This window comes from Lepus europaeus, chromosome 1 (assembly GCF_033115175.1).
Source record: "Lepus europaeus isolate LE1 chromosome 1, mLepTim1.pri, whole genome shotgun sequence".
Taxonomy (NCBI): domain Eukaryota; kingdom Metazoa; phylum Chordata; class Mammalia; order Lagomorpha; family Leporidae; genus Lepus; species Lepus europaeus.
In genome coordinates, this window is record NC_084827.1 from 49,229,786 (window position 1) to 49,255,809 (window position 26,024).

The 26,024-nt window shown below is 39.1% G+C and overlaps 2 protein-coding genes across 5 annotated transcripts; one reads left to right on the forward strand and one right to left on the reverse strand.

Annotated features, from left to right (window-relative positions):
* Positions 1 to 1,528: 1,528 nt before the first annotated feature.
* Positions 1,529 to 19,529, reverse strand: THAP5 (THAP domain containing 5). 3 transcript variants are annotated; one of them, XM_062176961.1, is made up of 4 exons: positions 19,328 to 19,388; positions 16,348 to 16,475; positions 14,892 to 15,084; positions 1,529 to 14,423 (listed from the first exon to the last, which is right to left on the reverse strand). In XM_062176961.1, exons 3-4 carry the CDS (start codon positions 15,036 to 15,038, stop codon positions 13,521 to 13,523), a joined length of 1,050 nt encoding a protein of 349 aa, XP_062032945.1. In that variant the 5' UTR covers positions 15,039 to 15,084; positions 16,348 to 16,475; positions 19,328 to 19,388; the 3' UTR covers positions 1,529 to 13,520. The 3 variants fall into 3 exon arrangements, with proteins under 3 accessions (XP_062032945.1, XP_062032773.1, XP_062032859.1); XM_062176789.1 differs by lacking the exon at positions 16,348 to 16,475 and having other exon boundaries at positions 19,328 to 19,529; XM_062176875.1 differs by lacking the exons at positions 16,348 to 16,475; positions 19,328 to 19,388 and adding an exon at positions 18,741 to 18,940.
* Positions 19,530 to 19,726: 197 nt separating this feature from the next.
* Positions 19,727 to 24,100, forward strand: DNAJB9 (DnaJ heat shock protein family (Hsp40) member B9). 2 transcript variants are annotated; one of them, XM_062177165.1, is made up of 3 exons: positions 19,727 to 19,946; positions 21,413 to 21,639; positions 22,587 to 24,100. In XM_062177165.1, the coding sequence occupies exons 2-3, from the start codon at positions 21,423 to 21,425 to the stop codon at positions 23,036 to 23,038; spliced, it is 669 nt and encodes a 222-aa protein (XP_062033149.1). In that variant the 5' UTR covers positions 19,727 to 19,946; positions 21,413 to 21,422; the 3' UTR covers positions 23,039 to 24,100. The 2 variants fall into 2 exon arrangements, with proteins under 2 accessions (XP_062033149.1, XP_062033064.1); XM_062177080.1 differs by having other exon boundaries at positions 19,728 to 19,952.
* Positions 24,101 to 26,024: the final 1,924 nt, after the last annotated feature.

The window sequence follows — 26,024 nt, forward strand, 5'->3', positions numbered from 1 at the left end:
GATACAATATAGTCTCTGTTTGCTAAGAACATTAAGTATAGTTGAGTTCTTTTCCTTAACGTTTGCTATTCCTACATTATCTGTTTCCTCTTGGTTGCCCTTTCCTCTTAATTATGCTGAGCCATGCTATGTGCCCTCCAAAATGCATGTTTGGAAATACGATCCCAATTGCAACTGTGCTGGGAGGTGGGGCCTTTTGGGAAGCTATTTAGATCAAGTAGACTCTGCTTTCATAGATTAATACTGCCATAAAGGGGCTTGTGAGATCAAGTTCTCCTTCATTCTTTCTCCACATGAAGACACAGCTAGAAGACCGTCATCAGATATGCCTGTGCTTTGATCTCAGGCTCCTGAATGGCAAGGAAACAAATTTCTGTTCTTCATTAATTATTATCAGGTATTTAATTATACCAGCACAAATGGACTAAGCTAGTATGTGATCTGTGTTTAATAGGGCCCTTATGTGCATTTCTCTTAATAAAATCTTGAATATTCATGCATGCAAAAAAGGATTGGAAATTTTTACTGATCAGTAGAGTGGAAGATATGTGGGGTTGAGAGTGAGAGGCATGACAAAAGACATACAAATATAGTGTGGGAGCCCTGACATAACTGACAGATGTGGCATTAAATTTAATGCAGACTCACTCTAGGCAAGGCAAAGCAAAGCAAGGGAAGGCCAATTTCTATCTGGAGAAATTAGATTAGAAATACTGCCAAAACTATCATGGGAACTGGTCATACTTTATTATGTCAAAAATTTTTACATTAATAAAACCCAGAGAGGAAAGAAATTACTCTGGAAAGCAATTCCAGTGTCACATGGTATTTAGATCTTTAAATAAACCTCATTTATCTGCATCACCTATCCATCCATTCATCCACCTACCCATCCTGTTATATTTCCCTGAAATGTACTGTCACTTTTTCATCTGTGATTCACAGATATCAATTCTTTTTCTCTTTATGTCCATACCTAACTTGCTCACTCTTGGTTGCTACAGTCTGCTCCAGATGATATATGTATGTCCTCCCTCTGCCCACTTTCCTTTTTACTTTTTAGTTGTTTCAATCAAGACAAAGAGAAGTAGAAAGATCTTTTAAAAAGCTGCTTTCTACTCATTACTCTAGATCTGTAATGTGATCCAATTCCATCTCATTTTTACTCCATAAACTTTTCAGGTTTTATTTTTACTTATAATCCATATACACAGTCACTCATCCCTTAGAATGTTTTATTACAGACCTACTTGATTATTGGTATCTGTAAAGTTGGCTTCACACTGTTAAAGGCATGTCTACCTAGGCTAGAGTGTTAGTATGCTAATTAGCTACCCATCTTATTGATTCTCTACAAATAACAGTTTTAATATCTTCATTCAAAGGAAAAAACAACATACATGTTAATGCCTATGATGAATATAATCATATTGAAGTCATTTTTAAAAAGATTTATTTTATTTATTTGAAAGAGTTACAGAGAGAGGTAGAGACAGAGAGGTCTTCCATCCTCTGGTTCACTCCCCAGATGGCTGCAACGGCCGGAGCTGCGCCAATCTGAAGCCAGGAGCCAGGAGCTTCTTCCGGGTCTCCCACCTGGGTACAGGGGCCCAAGGACCCAGGCCATCTCCACTGTCCTCCCAGGCCATAGCAGAGAGCTGGATCAGAAGAGGAGCAGCCAGGACTAGAACCAGTGCCCATATGGGATGCTGGTGCTTCAGCCAGGGCTTTAACCCGCTCCACCACAGCGCCGGCCCCGAAGTCATTTAAAAATGACTTTTTTGTCCTTAAAAGGACAAAAACCACCTTCACCCTCAGCCAGCACATCTTGAAAAAAATCCACTTATTCTATAATTTTAATGTACTGTTTTTACATTCCACAAAAGTTTTATACATTTTTTTTATTAACACATAATAACTTCACATATTTATCAGGTACAGTGTGGTATTTGAATACATTTATTTCCTGAGCAGATCATGTTAGTTAGCATTTCTAGCTCCTTATTTATGTTTGGAGCCTTTAGGATTCTCTCTTCCAGTTCTTCATAAAATATGTAAGTTTTTATGTGAACTGTAGTTCTGTGCTATAGAATTCTAGAACCTATTACTTCTGTTTTGCTGTCCATTTATCAGTCTGCCTCTATCTTTTCCATACTTCTCATATTCATTATTTTTAGATTTTTTTAACTTCCATATATGAGAAACAATATGTGGTATCTATTTTTCTGTACCTGGTTTATTTCACTAATATGATATCTTCCAGTTCCATCAACTTTTCTGCAAATAACAGGATTTCAATTTTCTTTGTGACTGAATAACAGTCTATCATACATGTAGACCACATTTTCTTTACCCATTCATCCACTGATGGGTACCTAGGTTGATTCTGTATCACTATTGTTAGTTATGCTGCAATGAACATGGGTGTGCAGGTATCTCTTTGGTATGTTGATTTCATTTGCTTTGGATATATATACACAGACCCAAAATAGCTAGATTATATTATAGGTTTTAGTTTTTTGAGGAACTCCCATACTATTCTCCATGATGGCTGTTTTTGTATTTCCACCAACAGTGGATGAGTTCCCCCTTTCCACATCCTCACCAGCATTTGGTATTTGTCTTTTTAAGAATAGCCATTCAATCAAGGGTGAGATATTATCTCATCATGGTTTTGATTGCATTTCCCTGATGACTAATGATACTGACCATTTTCATATATTTGTTGACCATTCATATTTCTTTTGAGATATATTTAGCTCATTTGCCAATTCAAAATTTGATTTTTTTGTTCGAGTTCCTTAAATATTCTGAATCATTTGCCAGATGAGTAGTTTCAAACTATTTTTTCCCATTCTGTAGTTTGTCCCTTCACTCTGTTAGTTGTTTCCTTTGCTGCAAAGAAACTTCTTATATTCATATAATTTACTTAGTCTATTTATTTTATTCCATTGTCGATAAAATCATTGCCTATACTGATATCTTGTAGTGTTTCCCCGAAGTTTCTTCTGTAGTTTCATTGTTTCAGGTTTTGTATGTGGGTCTCTGATCCATTTTGAGCTGATTTTTGTATAAGGTGAGAAGTAGGGTCAAGTTTCAAGCTTCTGCATTTGGATATCCAGTTCCCCAGAACCATTTATTGAAGTAGCCCTTTCTCTAATGTATGTTTTTGGTGCTCTTGACAGAAAACAATTGGCTGTAGATGTCTAGGTTTATTTTGGGAATTTCTTTTTTTCCATTTCTTTATGAGCCTGTTTTTATGTCAGTACCACGCTGTTTTGGTTACTATGACTCTATATTATGTTTTAAATCAGGTATTGTGATACCTCTAGCTTTGTTATTTAGGTCCAAGATTACTTTTGTTTTGGTGGGTATTTTCCATATGAAACTTAGGATTTTTTTTCTATCACTGTGAAGAATGTCATTGATATTTTGAAGGACAGTGCATTGAATCTGCAAATTGCTTTGGGTAATATGGTCATTTTAACAGTATTAATTCCTCCAATCCATTTATGTCTTCAATTTTCACATAAGTGTTTTGTAATTTTCATTGTGGAGGCCTTTTGCTTTCTTGGTTAAATTTATTCCAGGTATTTTATTGTTTTTGTAGTTAGTGTGAAGGGAGGGTTACTTTCATGATTTCCTTTTCAACAAGCCATAAAAATACCACTGATCTTCATGTTGCATCCTGAAACTTTACTAATTTATTTAAATTTATTCATTCCAATAGTCTTCCGGTGGAATCTTTATATATATATATTTGCAGAATTATATCATTTGCAAACAAAAAATGCACTTTATTAATTAATGTAATTTTTCCATCTTATTAAGGGCAACTTTTAATTTTAGGCATTTAAAAATAATTATTATTTATATTAAATATTAACCAATGTAGTCTTTTTCAAACATACAGAAGCATGTAAAATGTATATACTAATATAGCATCTTTGTGTAGTTGTCAGGCAATAAAAATAATTTTAATATTTTCACTAATATTTTAAAGTAAGCGAAATAAGGGGGGTATGTTGAGTTAAACCAATATAAGATATTTGCTCATTTATGCTAAATTAAATTAAAATATAAGCAGTTAAACATATATAAGAACATTTAAAATGTACCTCATATACATTACAACACATCAGTTCCAGTTTCTGTCGTGAAATATTCATCAACTTTCCATTATTGGAATGTATACAATCAAGTCCTCATATCCAATACTGACAAAAATGCTAAACTGTATCACAATGCAGATGGGAAAACTAACACTTCAATAAAAGTAACAGCACAGATATGTGAGGTACAGTCATCACAATGCCAAAGACTCTGGGACCCAGAGTAGCCTGGAGGCTGTTGGTATAAGGGTGTTGAGGGAGGCAGAGAGGGCCAAAGAGAATGGGAATCAGGAATAGAATGTCTATTAAGAGAATATATTCTCTCTAGTATGAAAATATAAGAAAATATTTTCCCATTGTCCAGATGTAGAATTTAGGAAGAGAGCGAATACATGAATAAATCCACTAGTGATGCAGCAGAACACAGGGACACCATATTTAATCAGATACCACACACTATTTGTTTATATGCCACAGGGAAGCTATTAAAAATCTAAACCTTGTCACCTTGGAACAAATCATTGATGTATTGCTTACAGGTTAAGGATGAATTGTTCCTTGTCCTTAAGGTTTCTCTGAAATTGACTGTGTATTAAGTGAGACTAATACTTTAGTTTCTTTTATTAACATATTAAATATGTATAATATAGATATCCCCAGGTTATTTATTCATTTAATGATGGGAATAACTCCAATAACTATAGTGTATTTACATTTATAAATAATTCATATTAAAACTACTTAGTTCATTATATTATCTTCCAAACTACCGTCACTTTTACAAGGTTGTAAGTTATCCTGTCCAGTACTACCTGATTCTTAGTTTCTTTGGGAATAGAGAAGAGGCTTAGTGGGCTGCTAAAGGATCAAGGAAAGGCATGAAGCTAGAGAAACCTGCCTGAAAAGCAAACAATTGTGTATAAAAATGCCATTTTCATTTGGTTCACATTTTACTGCTGAACAGAACAGTCAGTTCTGCCTGTCCACTCAACAGCCTCTTTCTCAAAGGGATATTACTAAAAGTTTTAATGAGGTAGCCTAGACTTCATTCTGTACCCCTTTCCCACCCTTCTCAGTGCCTTCAACTGCAGCTCATGAGACTTGACAAAAGGGAAGTCAATTCACAGGTTTGCTAGAGTACCACTGGCTTAAAAATACAACCCAGGTCAACTAGATCACTTTGGGAATTTGGAATTGAAAAACTGAATGAGTCAACTCATTAATAGTGGGTCACAAAGGTGCTCATGATGTGGAGGAGCTTAGGAGGCCAGTTTGTAAACCAAGTTTATAAGGTTTGGCTAAGAAAGCAAGGAACAGGTGCCATTCAGGAGGTTGTTGTCAGGATGTTTCAGATGGCTTTCAGTGCCAATCACCAAAGGCAGATCTGTGGTGCAACTCATTTTTGGAATCTTGGAAGACCCTTCTTAGAGCAATTCAATTCTCGTTTTTGTTTTTTTGGCCAGAGTTAGACAATGAGAGAGAGAGAGAGACAGAGAGAGAGTTGTAGACAGTAAGAGAGAGACAGAGAGAACAGAGAGAAAGGTCTTCCTTCTGTTGGTTCATTCCCCTAATGGCCGCTACGGCCAGCGCTGTGCTGGGTACTTCCTCCTGGTCTCCCATGCGGGTGCAGGGCCCAAGCACTTGGACCATCCTCCACTGCCCTCCCGGGCCACAGCAGAGAGTTGGACTGGAAGAGGAGCAACCAGGACTAGAACCCGGGGCGCTGGCGCTGTAGGCGGAGGATTAGCCAAGTGAGCCACGGCGCAGGCCTCAATTCTGCTCTCTTTTGAAAACCTTTCTGGAGTTGCACTGAGTTTCTATCCTTTGCAATGAAAACAGCTCGAATTCAAAATTCCCTCCTGTACTATTTCAGAGCTGCTTTGGTCACTAACTGAAACCTTAGGCAGGTTCATTGGTGGTGGTGAGAAGGAATTCAGGAACAGAGTCTAAATTAGGGGAGAACATTCCATAGTATTACCTTCTTTATTGCCCCAATTTGATTTGTAGATGAGCACATCAAAACACCAACTTAGTTCTTGACATCCAATACCCGATGAGACTCCTTTAGCAATGAGGGTCTCTTATTTGCTGAGAAGGGGGTGAGGAATCCAGACTCTCAGTTCACAGGGAGGATTTCCTCATCAGCTCCTGGATGTTGAGGAGACTGTGAAAGAATCCTCACATTCTTGTTCATAATCTTAAGTCCTGGCTACTATATAGGAAAGCAGTAGTCAGAAAAGAGAAATTTAAATTCTCTACATTTATATATCTACCTAGCCATCCACTCACCCACCCTCCCTCCTTCACTTTCACACAGCCTTCCTTTTTCATCTACCCTTCTCACCCACACGTATTTCCTTTCCTACAGATACTGAGGAATGATCACTGTAATTCTTACGAAGTTCAAAAATTCCTAGACATTTTAAAAAGATTTTTTTTTGACAGGCAGAGTGGACAGTGAGAGAGAGAGACAGAGAGAAAGGTCTTCCTTTTTCCGTTGGTTCACCCCTCAGTGGCCACTGCGGCCGGCACGCTGCGGCCAGCACACGGCGCTGATCTGAAGCCAGGAGCCAGGTGCTTCCTCCTGGTTTCCCATAGGGTGCAGGGCCCAAGGACTTGGGCCACCCTCCACTGCACTCCTGGGCCACAGCACAGAGCTGGACTGGAAGAGGAGCAACTGGGACAGAATCCAGCGCCCCGACAGGGACTAGAACCCAGTGTTCCAGCGCAGCAGGTGGAGGATTAGCCTATTGAGCCACAGCGCCGGCCAAAAGATTTCTATATGGGGTTGGCGCTGCGGTGTAGCAGGTAAGATGCTGCCTACAGTGCCAGCATCCCATATGGGCACCGGTTCAAGTCCCGGCAACTCCACTTGTGACCCAGCTCTCTGCTATGGCCTGGGAAAGCAGTAGAAGATGGCCCAAGTCCTTTGGGCCCTGTACCCGTATGGGAAACACATCAGAAGCTCCTGGCTTCGGGCTGGCTCAGCTCTAGCTGTTTTGGCCATTTGGGGAGTGAACCAGCAGGTGGAGGACATCTCCCTCTCTCATTGCCTCTGCCTCTCTGTAACTCTGCCTTTCTAATAAATAAATCTTTTAAAAAAGGAATTATTTGACAAATAGATTGACACACAGTGAAAGACAGACAGAAAATCTTCCATCCACTGACTCACTTCCCAAATGGTCCCAGTGGCTGGGGCTGGGCCAGGCCAAAGCCAGGAGCCTGGAACTCCATCCAGCTCTTGTAGATGGGTGGCAGATGCTTTAGCAAGAAGCTGGATCCAAAGCACAATAGCTGCAACATGAACCAGAATTCTGATATGGGATGCCAACATTACAAGGGGAGGCTTAACCTGCTGGGCCACAATGCTGATCCTTAGACTTTCTTCTTCCATAAACCAGGCAATCTTTCAGTTTCAGGATGTGTGCTGTAGGAGTAAATCTGTGGCCTATTTTACCTCAGATGACAAACTCAGTTTCACCAGGCAATCCCCAATGTGGATCATGGTTATGGGTTTTCACAGAAACAAATAATTAATGAGAAATGACAATTTTTTTTCACTCTGAGGACAGTGACACATTTTGAAGTTTGCATATATTTAGGCTTAAATGAATGAACATAGGCATAAGAATACAATTTTTGTTTTTTAGCATAAGACCACTACCAAAAGCAAATTAAATAGTAATTAAGTAGTAGTATTAATGGTTGAAATTTCTATAACCTTTTATAGTTTGCAAAGCACAACTGCATATATGACATTCAATATATACAACCTCTGATTACAGCACTATTTGTATTTTTTTTTTTTTTGACAGGCAGAGTGGACAGTAGGGAGAGAGAGAGAGAGAGAGAGAGGTCTTCCTTTTTGCCGTTGGTTCACCCTCCAATGGCCGCCGCGGTTGGCGCGTTGCGGCCGGCGCACCACGCTGATCCGATGGCAGGAGCCAGGTGCTTCTCCTGGTCTCCCATGCAGGTGCAGGGCCCAAGAACTTGGGCCATCTTCCACTGTACTCCCTGGCCACAGCAGAGAGCTGGCCTGGAAGAGGGGCAACCGGGACAGGATCGGTGCCCCGACAGGGACTAGAACCCGGTGTGCCGGCGCCACAAGGCGGAGGATTAGCCTAGTGAGCCGGTGATTACAGCACTATTTGTATTTCAATAAGGAAGCTGAGTCTTCAGTAAATCAAACAGGCTAAGGTGGGATGTACTCTGTAAAGGTATGTGGGGGAAAAACTTGAGAATGAAACAAAGGTGAATCACAGATTAAGTACCTGTATTACTCTCATACTGCTGTAATTAACAGTTACTACAAAATTAGTGGCTTAACAAACCAATGTTTGTTCTGTAGGTAAGTTGGGTAAGGCTCTCACTAGACCAAAATCAGTGTTGGTACACTGTGTTCCTTCTGAGAGGCTCTGTTTTCTGCTTATTTAGATTGTTGGCAGCATTCATTTCCTTGCGGTTATAGTACTGAGACCTTCTTCTTGGCTATAAAATGAGAGCTGTTTCCAGCTTTTAGAGGGTACCCGTGTGCCTTAGATGGGATCTCCTACTGCCATCCCTACAACGTGCAACAATCTTGAGTCCTTGCATTGCATCTGGAAAAGGTTCTATACTTTTAAGGACTCTTACACTGGGTCCATCCACACAATCACACAATGCACCATACTCTTCCATCTTAATTATATCTGTAGACTATCTTTTGCCATGTAAGGTAAGACATAGATCCTAGAGCTCAGCCTGTGGACATCTTTGGGGAGGGAGGTATAATTCTTCTAAAATGTAAGCTTATTGATTTCAAATTAATTATTTAAGTGTAATCTCCCTCCATTCAACCCTTTCTCCTAAGGGGTCTTAAAATAGAGAAGAATCATAACCAACTGTAAGAATGAAGTTTGTACATAATGACTCCTAGAATTAAATTTCATAAGGCTAACATACCCTTTCATTTTAATCATTTATGTAATTTTCAAACTTTGAAATATTTTAAACACAGGTTAATAAACCAGGTGCATAAATAGGTCTTAACATTTTTATTCAGCTACCTCATTTTTCTTTTTAAAAGAAACAAAATCTGTATCCTAATTCACCTTCTTGCCTCCTTAAAGGTCATCATGATCGTAAAATCAGTGTTCATATATTTTTTATTTACTTTTTTACTTATTTGAAAGGTTGGATAGAGAGAGAACGGGAGATACCTCATTTGCTAGTTCACTCCCCAAATGCCTGTAATAGCTGAGACTGGGCAAAGCCAGGAGCCAGGACCTCAATCCCAGTGTCTCTCAGGTATGTGTTAGACGCAATTATTTGAACAATCATCTGCTACCTCCCATGAAGTGTATGAGCAGGAAGCTGGAACTGGGTGTAAAGCTGGGATTCAAACCTAGGAAACCTGATATGATATGGACATCTCAAGCAGTTTCTTAACCATTAAGCCAAATGGTGTCTCATCTATTTTCTAACTATGCATGAAAAAATACATACATACATATATATTTAAAACATTAGTTATTATTTTATGCATTTAAATTTTTAAATTAAGTAGTATACTATTATCAAATCTTTCTCAACTTAGATTTATTCATGTTGATGCATATAGATTTATCATCTTAACAATTCTGTTTTGGATTACAAGGGTGTTTTAGTCAGCTAAGGCTGCCCTAACAAAATATCACAGACTGGGTGGTGGCTTAAACAGAGGTTTGTTGTGTCACACTTCGAGAGGTGGATATGTGAGATCAGGCTGCCGGCACAGTCAGGTTAAAGGTGACAGTTCTCCTGACTTAGAGATGGTTGCCTTCTTGCTATGTCCTCACAGGGAGGAAAGGGCAGTTCTCTGGCATAGACACTAATCCTGTATCAGAGCCTCACCCTCATGATCTCATTAGCCTTTCTTACATGATTATAAGTGCACAATCCAGTCCATAATCAGGGGTTTTGATAACTGTGGATTTTCTCAATGAAGCATGTGATGAGATCCTCAGCCTGGGCAAATACAAGGGAGGAGCAGGAGAGGAATGTGAAGGAGAACTTAGAATGGAATTATGAACTTACTAAAGATATACTTGTGGGTCATTTGAGGTTTGTGTTCATGAATTTAGAATGAAGTCTGCTCATTTGTGTCATTTTCTCCAGCTAGTTGCTCTGATCTAGGAACAAAAAAAGCCCTTGAGTTCAACCAGGAACGGGCTTCAGGGAAGTGAGATTAACACAGGGATGCATAATACTGCTGAGATTTTGTAGAATGGCTACTATGGTTCACAGCAGCACAGGAAGGACAGAGGCGAATGGAGAAAGAGGTTGTTGGTTATTCATTACTCATGATCCTGCCCAATATTTTTGGCTTAAAGCAAATATTTTACTCTGTTCACAATTTCATCATTAAGGAATCTGAGGAGAGCTCAGCTAGTTGGTTGTCTCTAATGCATTTCATGCCATCTTGAGAAGCTGTGACTGGAGGCTCAGTTTCCAACACGGCTTTTTCACTCAAATGTCACATTCTTCAGAACTGCTCCACATGGCATGGGCCTTTGTTGCATGAACTTGTGGTAATCACATGTCTCACATGGCACCTAGATTTGGAAATGGGAGTGTTTCAAAGGTCTACTAAGGGCTGAATTTGGAATTGGCAGTGTCACTTTTGCAGTATTCTACCTTTCAAAATCATCACAGAACCTTCCCAGAATAAGGGAGAGGAAATAACTCCACCTGTTGACCCAGGACAGCAAGGTCATACTGCAGAAGAGCTTACAGGAACATTCTTCCAGAAAGCTTACAATCTAATTGAAAAGGCAGTCACAGATAGAATCATGACATTAAAAACGTAAGGTAAACGCTGTTCTAGTGTTATAAAGAAAACAACTGTGACTAGAAAACAAAAAAAAAATGAAATTCCACCGAAGTTGAAATACAATTTTTATAGGCTGGTTGAATTTATGAAAGAAAACCAGAGGCAAATACCTGTTATATTTGGGAAATGCTGAGAAATCTGGTATGGTTAAAACATGGGATGAACAGAATCACAGAGAATCATACAAGGATAATTCAAAAGTTTATGGAAAATAGAATTTAAAAAATAAACATATTTTGGTGCAATAATTTTTTAAACCCATGCAAATACATAATGGTAACAAGTTTGGATTTATTTTATAGATACTAGAGAGTATTTTGAGATAGGAAATTAAGTGGTGAGTGGGTGATATAGTTAGAATTATAGTTTAGATAAGAAGCTGACAGCAGAGTCCAGGATGAAATGAAGATTAAAAATTGAAAATATAAGCAGCATTAGCTTACAGGCTACTGTAATGGTCCAGGTAAGAAATAAAGTTGGCCAGATCCTGAAAATATAATTGAAAGCTAACTGGGTTAGCTTGAGAACATCTTCAACTGAATATAGATAAGCCATGAACACACCTTAAATACCTATAATTAATTTTAAAGAAACAACTAGATACATAGATACATTTCTGAGGAATCTATAAGCAAACAAAATTATGATGTACACTGTTGAAAACTGACTTGAAATATCACTACTTTATTGTGAGTTACTTTTGTCTATATTATTTAAGTATTAGCAAAATCCAACATGGGAATACTTAAAAATATTATATTAACTCTACTAATTATCTGCACATATGTTAAAAATTTTTGTTCTCCCAATGATCACCTAATAGACACCTCTAATCTTTTTATAATTAGCTAGTAAACTTTCATATAATTAATTTTATTAGCCTGAAGAAGCCAAATGAAATCTAGTAAAAAGAAAAACCATCATGCAGTTAATTAGTATATTATTTTCTCTAATATACTAATCAGAGACAATATTTATTGAGCACCTCCTATTTTCAAACCATGTTACCTTATTAAATTCTCAAAATCATCCTTCAAGACAGATAACAGTATTTCTAGTTAACAGATGAGAAAACTAAGAATCAGACTGAAAGGAACTTGCTTAACACCACTGGCAGTAACACAATTAATTACATTTATGGCCAATTTTCAGGAAACATATAATCTGTCAAAGACTGTGTTTTCACAACAAAGTTTGCTATTACATTCCTTTTTCTTAAGTTGTATGCCTATAAGCAGTAGTTTTATTTATATAAACATTACCACTCTCCCCCTATAGTCCTTATCACTTATCTAAAATTTCTTGCTTGTGAATTTTAATGAATTATATATAAGTGGGGAGATACAGTATTAATTATTACTCTATTATTCTGGAATTTGAAATGAGATAGCAGACACTTAAAAAGGTATACCTATCAAGAAACAAACTATGAATTCTAAAAAACATATTTTTTAACCAACTTCATTAAAATTTTTGGCTTATAAATATAACCATAAATACAGGATGTTGTTACAATTTTAAATGACTATGTATTATAATAGTCAGTAACTTACAAGGTACTGAAATACAATATTCTTTCAAGTTTAGTATCTCTCCTAAGAACTGAGCTAATGGGTGGCTCCTTAGTTCAACTAACATAAAATTATAAAAGTAGTATTATCCATTATATTACAGATTTATAATTTTAGCCAAAAGTCAAAAACACAGATTCAATAAATATTGAGGGGATTCCAACACTTAATCAAGCTCTATTATCTACAATATTAGTTTATATTATAGAAAATCTGATAAATGTATCTTAATAGTAAGGGAAGGAACTATAAAGAAATAGGCTATTAACAGATCTATTATTTTACTGTTCAGGGACTGACACTCAAGCTTGAGAAGTAACTTACCCAAGTCATACTATTGTAGAACCAGGACCAATTCCCATACCTGACTTCTACTCTTGGCTCTTTGTTCTCTCTTTATGACTGTTATCATTTTTTTTTTTTTAAAAGATGTATTAAAGGCAGAGTTACAGAGATGCAGAGGCAGAGAGAGAAAGAGAGGTCTTTCATCCACTGGTTCACTCCCCAGATGGCTGCAATGGCCGGAGCTGCGTCACTCTGAAGCCAGGCGCTTCTTCCAGGTCTGCCATGTGGATGCAGGGGCCCAAGCACTTGGGCCATCTTCTACTGCTTTCCCAGGCCATAGAAGAGAGCTGGATCGAAAGTAGAGCAGCCAGGTCTCGAACCGGTGCCCATATGGGATTCCAGCATTGCAGGCAGCGGCTTTACCCACTACGTCACAGTGCCAGCCATGACTATTACATTTATTCACTGTATTTTATCTTTAATTCGGAAAAACCATCAAGTGATAAAAAAAACTTTTTTCATCCAGCACAGCAACTCTTTTTCTCAAAAATGAGCATTACAAGAATAAGATTCCATTTATAATATCAGAAGACTTTCACTGCTTCATCAGTATTAGAATTTATACAGGAAAAAGTGCACTTTGCATATAACTTCTGGTTTGGCTGGAAAAAGCTTATATACAAGTCATAGCTTTAAGCCTCTTTATATCATAGTAACTTCGTATGTTGTGAAGTGGTTTTCTATAATCTTGACATTTTCTTCAGATAGCCAGTTTTCCTGTTTTAGCTGCCTTATAAGAGCTTCTAAAGATTTCAATCTTCCTAACATTTGTTGCTCTTGTAGCTCAAGAAGAGTTATCTTTGAATGTAGCTTAGAGACTTTCTGCCAAAGGTGTTCCTTATTCATGTCTTGTCTGCAGTAGGAATGCTCAATTTGTAAAACTTCTGTCCCATAGTCTACATCTTTATATAAGGAGTCCTCAATATCTACGTCTTCCATTTCCATTTCTTTTTGGGCAGGTGTAAAAGAATTAACTGCAAGTTTAGAATTTTCTGTGGGTACAAAAATGGCAATAACAGATTCTTTATTTGTGTTTAATTCTTCAACTGTTTGATTAATTGTACTGAGTAAGAATGGACTTTCCTGTGATTTAATTTCCATGGAATTATTTATGAGGGTTGGATTAGCAAGATGATTGGTAGTTATTTCAAGGACCTCTTGGGTTTCCAAAGGCTGCTGAATACCTTCTGAATTTGAAGTTGTCAAAGTAATAATTGTAGAATTTAGATTCTCAAAAGATGTGTGAAAACCACCTATATCTGTATTCTGGTTAACTGATGTTTCCAAGGTAGATTCTGGATTTTCAGTATCTTGTTTAACTAGATTAAAAGTTGGTAAGTTATTTTGTATGGTTCCTGTTTTTGGAGCTGGTGTGACCAAGGCAAATGAATCAAGCAGTTCTGCACGTTTAGGCAGCATACCTGTGTCGATATTTTTGTTTGCCACATTTGATGCAAAGGATTCTTCCGACTTGGCCTTTAGGTATACTTCCTTCTCATTTTCTAATTTTTTTTTCTGAGATTTTTTTTTGAAAGGATCTTTTCCCTAGAAAATAATATTTTCAAATTCTAAAAAAGGTTTCCTTATAGACTTATTTTCTTACTAGTTAGTGCTATTTAACTATAACTTTAGTAGTATACTGGCCAAGCAAACTCTCAGTTAACAAAATGTTTTAAGTATATAACAACTTTAATATACCTTAAAGTTTTTTCTTAAAAGAGCATGAAGCCTATTCAATATGTGAAACATTTCAGATTCTTCAAAAGACCAGAAAAAAGTTAATAAATAAATAAGTTAATAAAGTTTATATGTTGTATCTTTTGCTTTTCTTAAACTGTACTTCATGACAGTTTAGTTTTTTTAAAAAAATCACTTTACATAAAAGCACAAATTAGTGTTCCTTTTTAAATAGTTATCTTTCCTTCTCAATTTCTCTTCTCTACCTGATCACCTGCCACTCTGCAATTTGCAACCTGGCTCGAACGTTAGGGTCCCCCATCCCCACTCCAATACCTCGTTGTCTTCCGGCAAGGAAAATATTGTTGGAACTGCAGTCTGTTTCAGATATCGAATACCCCATCTGATGTCAAGAGAGTCTGGGGTAAAGTGGTCACTACACAGGAACTGGTATTTACTGGGAACCCACGAATCTCGTTTCATATTCTTTAACCACTTTTCAAGTCTGTCTTTGTCATGTAAAGGAAACCTAAAATTAAAAAATAAAAAAGAATGAAGATGAAAACTTTGTTGTATTTTTACAATCTGTCAGATGCTAGGACTACACATTTAGGTAACTTACACATCAAGTGCTGCAAAAGCAAGGCAATCATCTCTACCAAAACAGAAAATCTTCATGAAAACTACCACATTCTCTCTGCAATAAGAGGACTAAGAAACGATACACAGCCGTGGCTACTGTCTGCGAATTGCTTGTAAATATAATTCAATGTCCCTTCAAGTGAATTGTATGTGTTTTATCCTACCAAGGGTAAAAATCTTTTAATGTTTTCTATGAATTATGTTCTACTTTTATATTATTGTAGTTTGTCTAGAACTAGGAAAGAGCTTTTTATGAACTACAAATTCCCAAGGTACAGCAGGTTAAGCTGTTCCTTGGGACACCTCATTCCATACTGGTGTGCTGGTTCTAGTCCCCACTCTCAGTTTCCAATTCACCTTTTTGCTAACCCACCTAGAAAGACAGCAGATGGTAGCCTGTCTCTCCCCTCCTTTCCTCTCTTTCCCACCTCCCCCTGTCACTCTACCTTTTAAACATATAATTTTTTAAAAAGGAGTTTGAATCTTAATACTGCCTTAAATTACAAACAGCACACCATTTGACTTGCAGTATTAGCAAAACACATTTGGAGAGGAATTTGCCATTTTTAAAAGATACTTATTTATTTGAAAGGCAAAGAATGACAGATGAGAAAGCGAGAGATCTTCCACCTGCTTGTTCACTTCCCAAATGCCCTTTTTGCAAAAGCCAGGGCTATGCCAAGCTGAAGTCGGGATCCTGGAGCTCCATCTAGGTCTCCCACATGGGTGGCTGGAACCCAAGCACTTGGAGTATCATCTGTCGCCTTCCCAGGAGCATTAACAGGAGGCTGGCTGTAAGCAGAGTGGTCAGGACTTGAAGTAGCACTCTGATATGGGATGCTGGCTGTTAGCAGAATGGTCAGGACTTGAAGTAGCACTCTGATATGGGATGCTGGCATCACAAGCAGTGACTTAATCCACTGTGCCATGAAGCTGCCCACCAGACTCTTTCCATCTTTTTTTTTTTTTTTCTCCCCCTGGGATCCTGGAAGACATTTTCCATTATATGCTTTCTTTCCTATTCATAACCATCATCATTTGCTAATAGTTTCAGCAATACTGATTTGAGATATCCATAATGTTGATTAAAGAAAATTGTGCATTACAGTGACTTTGGAGCGAGAGAAATAACTGATTTGGGGTGATATACCTCACTCCGATACTGTTCCGTCATCTGGAAGTGTGCCTCATCACTGTTGTCATCGTCCTCCTATCTATCCCAGAGGGTTATTATGAATGGGGAAGAAAAAATGTGCAAAGTCACTGGCAGTTTATCAGCTGTGGATGCAATTAAAGGCAGTCATTTAATCCTGAATAAATGTTCTTATAAAATGGTATTCTTCAAAGTCAGCACTCTCAGATCCACACCCATCAGGACACGTCAAATACAGCTTTGTTCAACAGCTGGATCTGAACAGCTCTTTCCCCAGGAGGGGCAGTGCAGTGTGAAGTGCGGAGCAACAGCTCTAGTGGTGACAGGTGGGGCTCTAACCCCAGCCCTCCCCTCACAACCAAGTGACCTCTGACTTTCCACTTGACTTACCTATGAGGAAGTTTCAGCATCTGTCAAACAGCAATAACGGTAATTTCCTTCTCACTGAGCTTTTGTGAGGATTCAATGAGCTGACAGGTGCACCTGACACTCAGCAAATACTATTCTAAATTAGATTTACTTGCTAGCTGTATTTTGAAGCAAAACCAAAAAATTCAATAACAGTCATTCACTTGGTACACATGCTAAAGTACTGCTATAGGACAATGATTGTGTAACAAAACAGACATTTTCAAGAAAAAGACTGCTATAGTACAAAAGGTTGATTTCCTTATTCAGAAACAACTAGGAAAACTTCTATATTTTGAAATGCTATCACTTTGAGAGGTCTTCTTGATAGAAGTACTTCTATTTTAAACAACAATAACTTTTTATTTCTTTCTCATTTGTGCTGGGTGATTTCCTTCATATGCCACGTAAGCCTTGCAACATATTAATGCTTTTTAAACAAGAAGCTGTCAATTCAAACAAATGGGGTAGCTGAATAAAACTAACCCTCACAAAACTACTAGTATTCCATTAAGAAAATGCTGGCATCAGCCTCAATTCTACTCAAACGCAATGTGGGAAGGCCAAAATTCAAGTTCTGAAAGAGGAACTCTTATGCAAGAAAAGAATGAAATATGTTTAAAAAGGACAGATTCAGATACTTTAAATGAAATAAATAGAAAAGGAAGAGAAAGGCTCACTCTGTATTCTGTTCCTTACATGGTGATAACCCATATGCACAATTGTCTCTAATGTTTTGCAATGTGTTTTGTAGGCAACCTAGATTAATGAAGAATGTGACAGCAAATCTTTCCCACCAGTTTCAGTAAGCTGAAGTATATTAAACAGTTGACAGTGGTTTCTATTTAATTTGATGATTTTTCAAGAATATAGTCCAAGACACAAACTACATATTAACTTCCTGCTTTTTAACAAACAGTAAGAATATAAAGTTTCTCATGGAAAAGATAGCTATGACATATCTCCCTCACCCTCTTCCCAATCATTTTGTTTACTTTGGAGCAGCATGATTTTTCCTCCTAAGTTTTGTTAATTTTATAAAATGGTAGGGATATTCTGGGTACTTTGTAGGTAATAATTTTTAACCAAGAGATTCTTATCTGGAAAAAATCAATTATCTACCTTTGGAAGCTATGGCCATAAAAACAATATTCAAACATGTTTTGAAAACATGTTATTGTGTAAGGGTGATAGGCATAAACAGAAAAGGCATTTATAAGGCAAAACTAATTTTCCTTTTGGAGGACCTGAATTTTGCTAGTTAACAGGTGTAACTCCTGTTACATCTAAGATGTAAATATGCCCTTTACAATTCATTTTTTATGTAAGTTCACATTTAAGGATGCTATTTGAAAATTATTCCTATTGCACCTATATGCTGAGTTATCAAGCCATTAAAAATATATACTGTGACCATCATTCTAACTGGATTACATGGTTTTCTCAACATGTCAATCATCTGGAAAATGTTTAGTAACAACTTACTATCTTTATATTGGTTCAATTAGGTAATTTTGTTTCACTGTTTTATGTAATCTCCCCCCCAAGCATAAGATAATCACAGTGAAACTGGACAATGCATGTATCTATTTACCACATTCCCAAATCCATACAGATTTATACCACAGCCTGCTACAGTGTTAGCATGAGCAATTTCAGTTTTCTCCAAGTTTGGTGCTGTTAGGGGAATAAAACTATTTCAACTTTTAATTTGGGATTATATATGGAATTTTAAAATAAATTCTACTTTCACTAAATGCACGTTTTTAGGACAAACATCTTCAGAATTATTATCATTCCTTCTTTAAAAAAAACTGTTGAAAAGCCTATGCAATCCAATTAGAAGGCTAGTTTGGTAACCTAGCATATAGGCACAACAGAAATAAGTTGCAAACAACAATGATTAATTTGAACATCCACGGCCAAATAAACCTGGGAAGTATGGGGCTAAACAAATTTCAACGTGGTTTTCAGCTACAAACCTTCTCAGACTAGAAGACACCATTATAGCAGCATTTCTCTATCAGCTGGACCCTGGCTTAGATATTTCTCTGCCAACACCTCTTCTGCATCTTAGACAAGATCTTCCCTAGAGACAGCCCAGGACGTACTGCCGGCAGAGGGATGGAAGCAGCTGACTGTCATTAACGAATCAGGGCTTTGGGTCTAGTCACTCTCACAAAATAACCGGTGAAAACTGGGAGAAAGTAAGAAGCAGGGTTAGAGCTGAATAAGTTATGTTTAACCCCCAAAGAGGAAACGAGATATTTAAAATCAGTTCGTTCTCCTCTGTGTCAGCCCCGTGACCCGCACAGGTGCCTCTCGCACCAGGCATGACTGACGCGCTACTGACAGCCCCACTTCACGGGTGACAGCGGAAGCGCCCAGGGCCCTCAGCTACAAAGCAGTGTCACCAGGATCTGGAACCACTGCAACCGGCTCCTCACTCACAGCAAACACGGCTTCCCTGTGCTGGGCGAGCACACAGGAGACACCCGCACCCCGGCCACAGGCCACGGGACCTTGGCCCCAAGGCGGAGCGGACGCCGCTGCTCCCGGGACAACTTACGGGTAAAAACTCAGCTTCCGGTCTTTATCGTTCCGTCCCCGGCGATTCTTGCAGCAAACCGCAGCGCAGTAGCGCGGCATCGTTCGGCTGACTGAGAACCCGGGAGACCGGGCGGGCGGCACGACCCCACACTCCGAGACTAAGGCAAGGGAGCCCCTGCTGGCCAGGCCTGCCGAGCCACTGCGCCTGCGCGGAGACCCTGTCAGGCGAAAGTCGCCGCTACGGTCCACTCACTTCCGTCAGGGTTCAGCACCGCCCCTTGGGGGCGGGGAAGGAAGTGACGCACGGCCTGATCGGCAACAACAGTTTTCCACGTGCGCGTAGCGCGCCGCGGTCAGGTGGGTAGGCAGGAGCCAATGAGGAAGCGTTTCGTGTAGGTCCTCTCCAGAGGTGGTGGCGCCAGCAACGGCTGCCCGCCAGAGAGGAGCGGGTAGCGACAGGACGCGGCCGCGGCGGCTGAGGGAGCGCGAGGCCCGGGTGCCAGCGGCCGAGGGGAGGGTGCCGGCTCCCGGAGGTCGCGGAGGCCGCGGTGAGGGGCTGGGCCCCCCGGAGCCGAGCGGAGCCGGTGGTCAGCTTCGCCTGCGCCTCCGCTCTGTGGAAGAGCAGCGGCCGTCGGAGGGTGCGGGTGAGGGACGAGGCCGGGGTCGCGGCGGAATTGGGGGGGGGGGGGGATTGGAGCGTCCCCGGGGCCCTGGCCTGTTTTTTTTTTTTTTTTTTTTTTGGTGGGGAGACCGGGGCTTCGGCTTGCGTGTTCTTGACGGGAGGCAGAGAAAGGAGATGGTCGAAGCACAGAATAGTGCGTTTGGTGTTAGGGCTCTGCTGGCTAGCTTTCTAGGGCTTCCGGGCAGCCCCTGGACGGACCGGGCGGGTGTGGGTCTCCTTGGGGCGAAGGTGGGCCCGGCACTCCCGGCCGCTTGGCTGGCCGATCCGTCCTAGGGGGAGAGATCGGTGTAAGGCGCCTTGGGCTTCCCAAAACAGCAAGGTGCCCCTGTGTGTCCGTGTTAGTCCCGGCCGGCCGGCCGCCGGCCACCCTCCGTTCGTGTTCTTTAAACCCGAGGTTGTACTTGGTCCCCGTGACGATGACTAACTCTCTGGCAAAAAGGAATGCACCTGCTAATTGAGCTCGGGAGAGGCCCCAGGAGAGGAAGGCAGGCAGTTTCCACTCACCAGAGTGCCTTTTCGTCAGCCTTGTTGTGTCATCATAGGTTATTAGGGAAGGGCCCTGGTGGCACAGTCGTCGTTCAAAAACAGCCACCTGGCTTTGACGCGTAAGTCATTGGGTAGATACAGGACCGTGAAATGTAAGGTAAAACGCCTTGAGTGGCTTCAAGGTAAGGGGAGTATTTTAATCTCTGAGAAGTTAAAGAAAATTTAAAAAAAACAACAAAAACTTAGCCTAAAATACTCGACTGTCAATTTTTTTTTTTTTTTTACAGCCTTAGCAGAAATCTTCAATTTTATTCATTACGACTTTTGAACAGAACTGGCCTAACCCTGCATCTTTGTTAAACATTTGGGGGAACGTGTTGTCGTATATTGTCAGTATCTGTATTATGCTGTTTAGATTCGCTGCTTGCAGTGCTTAACTTCCCTGATAGAGTGAAGCCTGGATTGTTGCTTTTTTGGGGAGGAGCAAAGTCATTTAGACATTTTGGGTTATTTACCTTGATAATTAAATATTACCCTCTCAGAAAGTGACTTCTTGAAGATTGAAACCCTTTAAAATGTTTAGGTCTTTTACCTTTTTAACAATTCTTCCATATGATGCATCTTCAATATTCACTGATAAAAATTTGATAAATTAGATATCAGAATGCCATGCCTTCTTCATGTATGGCCAGGGCGTTACTGAAAAGCTGAAGCCAAGAGAGTTTTCTTGGCTAAATTCTGATTGCTCAAAAGATTAGGTGGACTTCAGAGTTACAAAGCCTATATAAATGAAGTAACAGGAACAGGTATAAGATACTAAGTTTAATTTTTTAATACTACATTATATTTACTTTGTATTCTGGAGATTCTTTTTTTTAAAGGAAAAAGTATTAAGATTAGCTTCGCGGGTAACCAGTTTTTTCTTTTCCTTTTTAGGATCTGAGAGATGGCTACTCCCCAGTCAGTCTTCACTTTTGCAATCTGTATTTTGATGATAACAGAACTAATTCTGGCCTCGAAAAGCTACTATGATATCTTAGGTGTGCCAAAGACAGCATCAGAGCGCCAAATCAAGAAGGCCTTTCACAAATTGGCCATGAAGTACCACCCTGACAAAAATAAGAGTCCTGATGCTGAAGCAAAGTTCAGAGAGATTGCAGAAGGTAAGTAAATGACTCGGGGGTCTTGTAGGCATTAGGTAGTAATAACATGATAGCTAAGAAGTGTCTATGTATTTGAAGGTTTTGTGGAAATGGAGAGCACGTGGGACTTAGATGTAATGAGATTCTCTGGAGTTTTTTTTTTTTAATATAACTTTTTTGCCTGAGTGAATAATTGATAATTAATAGTTTTATTGACATACAGATCTAAAAATGTTGAAAAATGTGTTATTTTGTTCTATTATTTTAAAGATTGCTTTTTGTATGTGAAAGGAATTTTAGCTGCCCCAAATACTTGTCAAATAATATATGAAACACATGTTACACTAAGTATGTAGATTAAATATAAAACAATTAAAATATGCTCAAACACCTTATTACTTTTTATTTATTTGATCTGCATTTCACAGCTGCATTTGTCTGTGAAGGAAAAGTATGAAACAGATTTTCACTTGGAACTAGTTCTAAAGCGAACTGCTTTTCCAGAGCATTCAGTAATTGATGGGTGTAGGTAACTAAGGAGCTGGAATTAAATATTTACTTCAACTAGTAAGGAAGTAAAACATCTGAAATTCTACTAATTGGTTACATTTGATGATTTAGTTCTTTAAGAAAATAATGATTTTATACAGATGATACAAAGATTGAAGAATTCCATTTGTTGCCCACATACATAGCAATATATGCAGCAGTGCTAGCTTTTATTTAACAACTATTTGTTGGGTATTTAACTACAGGTGGCATTGAGCTAACTGTTGATAACAGCAGACAACAAGACAAAGTCCCTAACTTATTTTATAACTTTCATTTTAATATCTTATGTATGTAGCGTTTTGCTTTTATTTACGATGTGAAATCCTTTCCTATGGTTTGAATTCACTTATTTGAAGAGGTTTGAATAAATGTAATTTTGAATATTTTAGTTACTAAAGCATTTTTATCTTTTTCAGCTTATGAAACACTCTCAGATGCTAATAGGCGAAAAGAGTATGATACAGTTGGACACACTGCTTTCACTAATGGTAAAGGACAGAGAGGTAGTGGAAGTCCTTTTGAGCAATCATTTAACTTCAATTTTGATGACTTATTTAAAGACTTCAGTTTTTTTGGTCAAAACCAAAACACTCAGTCCAAGAAGCATTTTGAAAATCACTTCCAGACACACCAGGATGGTTCCAGTAGACAAAGGCATCATTTCCAGGAGTTTTCTTTCGGAGGTGGACTGTTTGATGACATGTTTGAAGATATGGAGAAAATGTTTTCTTTTAGTGGCTTTGACACCACAAATCAGCACACAGTACAGACTGAAAATAGATTCCATGGATCTAGCAAGCACTGCAGGACTGTCACTCAACGAAGAGGAAATATGGTTACCACATACACTGACTGTTCAGGACAGTAGTTTGTTCTTTTTCTGTTTTCATTAAATTCAACTAGTTGACTCCTCCTCAGTGTCTTTGAGGCAAAGCAGTTTTCTGTGAACTATTTTTGACAAGTGCATGATTTCACTTAATTTAAGCAATTTGGTATGGTGGTTAAATGTATTTAAATTGTTTTTGACAAATTCAGCATTCAGCAGTAGATAAAATCTAATTATTAATTTCACTAATTAGGAAAGTTTCTTTCTAAAAAGAGTTCTGCCTGGTCCTTTTTTTCTACATACTCTTGGGCTCACTAATGTGGCCAATTTTATTACCAAAAAAAGGAATTGAGTTTGCCTAATAACATTAGACTAAACTTTGAGAGTTACTGTACATTTAAATTGTGTGAACTTGAATGATTTTTGCAGTGAAACCTTTGCTAATTTTAAATTGCATGCTCTGTAGCATCTGTGACGTGAGTTGCTAAACATACATGGGACTGTATAATTGTGTTAGCAAAGGAAAGCAGTATCTTGGTTAATTGCCAATGAAAGCTTTAGAAAGGGAAGGTTTGTTGTTTACCACAGAACCATGCCTTTCTATAGTAAAACTGAAGTAAAGTAAGTGATTGTATAGCTCGTTGTCATTTAGGCTGAGAAAAGTTGCAAACTTATGAAATATTGCCAAGAGACAGTCATGTGTTTGGTCCCTGGCTAATGATTTTATAATGTTGAAATCATGGCAACTTAGACACCTTTTCACATTTCTTTCTTAGTTGTTGGCATTCTAGGTCTTAATTTGAATTTATGTGTTTTGTGTGTGTGTGTAGTTCCTCTACTTTGCACTTGTCTTTATCTAGAGATTGACTAATACCTCATTCTGTTTGTAAAACCAGCCAGTAATTTCTGTGCAACCTTATTATGTGCAATATTTTTAAATCCTAAAAAAATGTGTGCTTTTGTTTTCAGATAGACTTATTTCTTTAGTTCTGCACTTTCCACATTATACTCCATTTGAGTATTAATCCTATGGATACATATTAAAACTAGTAAATGTCGCATACAGCATTGTGTGTGAGAGAAATATAAACATTTACAACCTGATAGTCTCTGTTGTCATTTTATTGTTAAAAGTTTATGATGCGGTTCTGGAGGAATGGATGGTATATAAGCCGTGGGGCATGTGCTGATCATGGGCAGTATTCCCAAACTTGTGACTTTCCTGAAAACGCTGATAGAACAGCATTGATGGCATTTGATAATTTCCATTGCTGTCTTAATGCTTCCTCCCTCACAAATTTTGGAGCTTGAAGATTTTGTTACAATTTTGGTATTTGTTTGCCAGGTGCAAGTGTTTTGTCCTCAGTTCTTTCCTCTTTAGATCTGGTTGGGGATAGTGGAAACACTGCATAAAGCTTTGTTAGTCATCTTTGATTTGAAAACTTAGGAAAGTGAATTTGTTTTTTTCTTGTTGTCTGGGAGTTATATTTAGTGCTTTTGTTTGATAATAATAGCCATAATTTGAATTTAGGGCTGAAAATGATCTGTAGTCTGTTAAACAAATAAGGTCCTCCACCCCCCAAAATGTGTCATTTTATAATCAGGTTTAACTTTAAGGATGCATTTTTATATTTGCATGTGTCCTTTTTCCTCCAGGGCTTGATTATCTTCCTTGCTTTCCCTATTCTAAACATTTATTGGGATTTTTTTTTTCTGATCTTTTTGGCCATTTACATACTTGGACTCTGAATCATATAGGTTTAAGATACAAAGTAAATATCAAGATTCTTAGATAATCTATCATTACACATGTCTGAGTAGTTTGGTATATAAGCAGTTGGAAAATTACACCTCTAGTCAACAGAGAAGCTTCCCCAATAACTTGAAAATTTTCCCTTTTATGGTTCATACAGATTGAGTATACAAAGTTAGACAGTGAGAAACTTACACTTGAAGAAATGACCAGTGAAGCAGTTTAGTCTACATACCCTAAACAAATGACTACCTAAGTCTCACTAGTTCACTACCCCGAGGCCGGGCCAGGGTGAAGCTAGGAGCCTCCCATGTGGGTGCAAGGGCTTTCCCAGGTGCATTTGCGGGGAGCTGGATTGGAAACAGCAGCTGGGGCTCAACCCTTACTTGGATAGGGGATGCTGATACAGCAGGTAGTGGCTTATCCTGAAGTACCACACCTGCCCTTACCCTCCATGTGCTGGTGCAGCCCCCAAAGGCCCATAATGGCCAGAGCACCAAAGCCAAGAGGCGGGAGGGAAATTTGGATCCCAGGTGGGTGTTGGGGGTCATCACCTCCTTCATGGGAAGGGGATGGGGGTGAGGCAGCATTAGCAAGAGGCTAGAACAGAAAACTAAGCAGGGACTTCAACAAGGTGCTTCAAGAGGCAATTTAACCATTTCCTGGAAGGCCCTCGCCAGTGACTTCCACCCTTAGCTTGTGGTTCCTGTGCCCACTCTTGACTACAAATCTGCTCCACTTGAAGATCAGCTCACTCCATTAAGGAGTTCCAGGTGGAGTGGCTGGGTTTGATTTCCACCTACTTGAACCAGCCCAGTGTCTGCCCCAAGCTTGTGGATTCTACAGCAGAACTGTCTGTGGGCTTGGGGCTAGGTTTGCTGGCAGCTCTCCCAATGGGGACCCTAATGTCCAAGGCAGTAAGAAGCAGTATCGAAAGAAGGATTGTCCTGTGGCTGGCACTGTGGCGTAGCGGGTAAAGCTGTTGCCTGCAGTGCCAGCATCCCATATGGGTGCCGGTTTGAATCCCGGCTGTTCCACTTCCAATCCAACTTTCTGCTATGGCCTGGGAAAGCAGTAGAAGATGGCCCAAGTCCTTGGGCCCCTGTATCTGCGTGGGAGACCCGGAAGAAACTCCTGGCTTCAGATTGGCGCAGCTCCGGCCGTTATGGCCAACTGTAGAGAGTACCTGCCCAGATGGGAGACCACCCTCCCCCGCCTCTGTGCCTCTGCCTCTCTGTAACTCTGCAAATAAACAAACAAATAAATCTTTTTTTT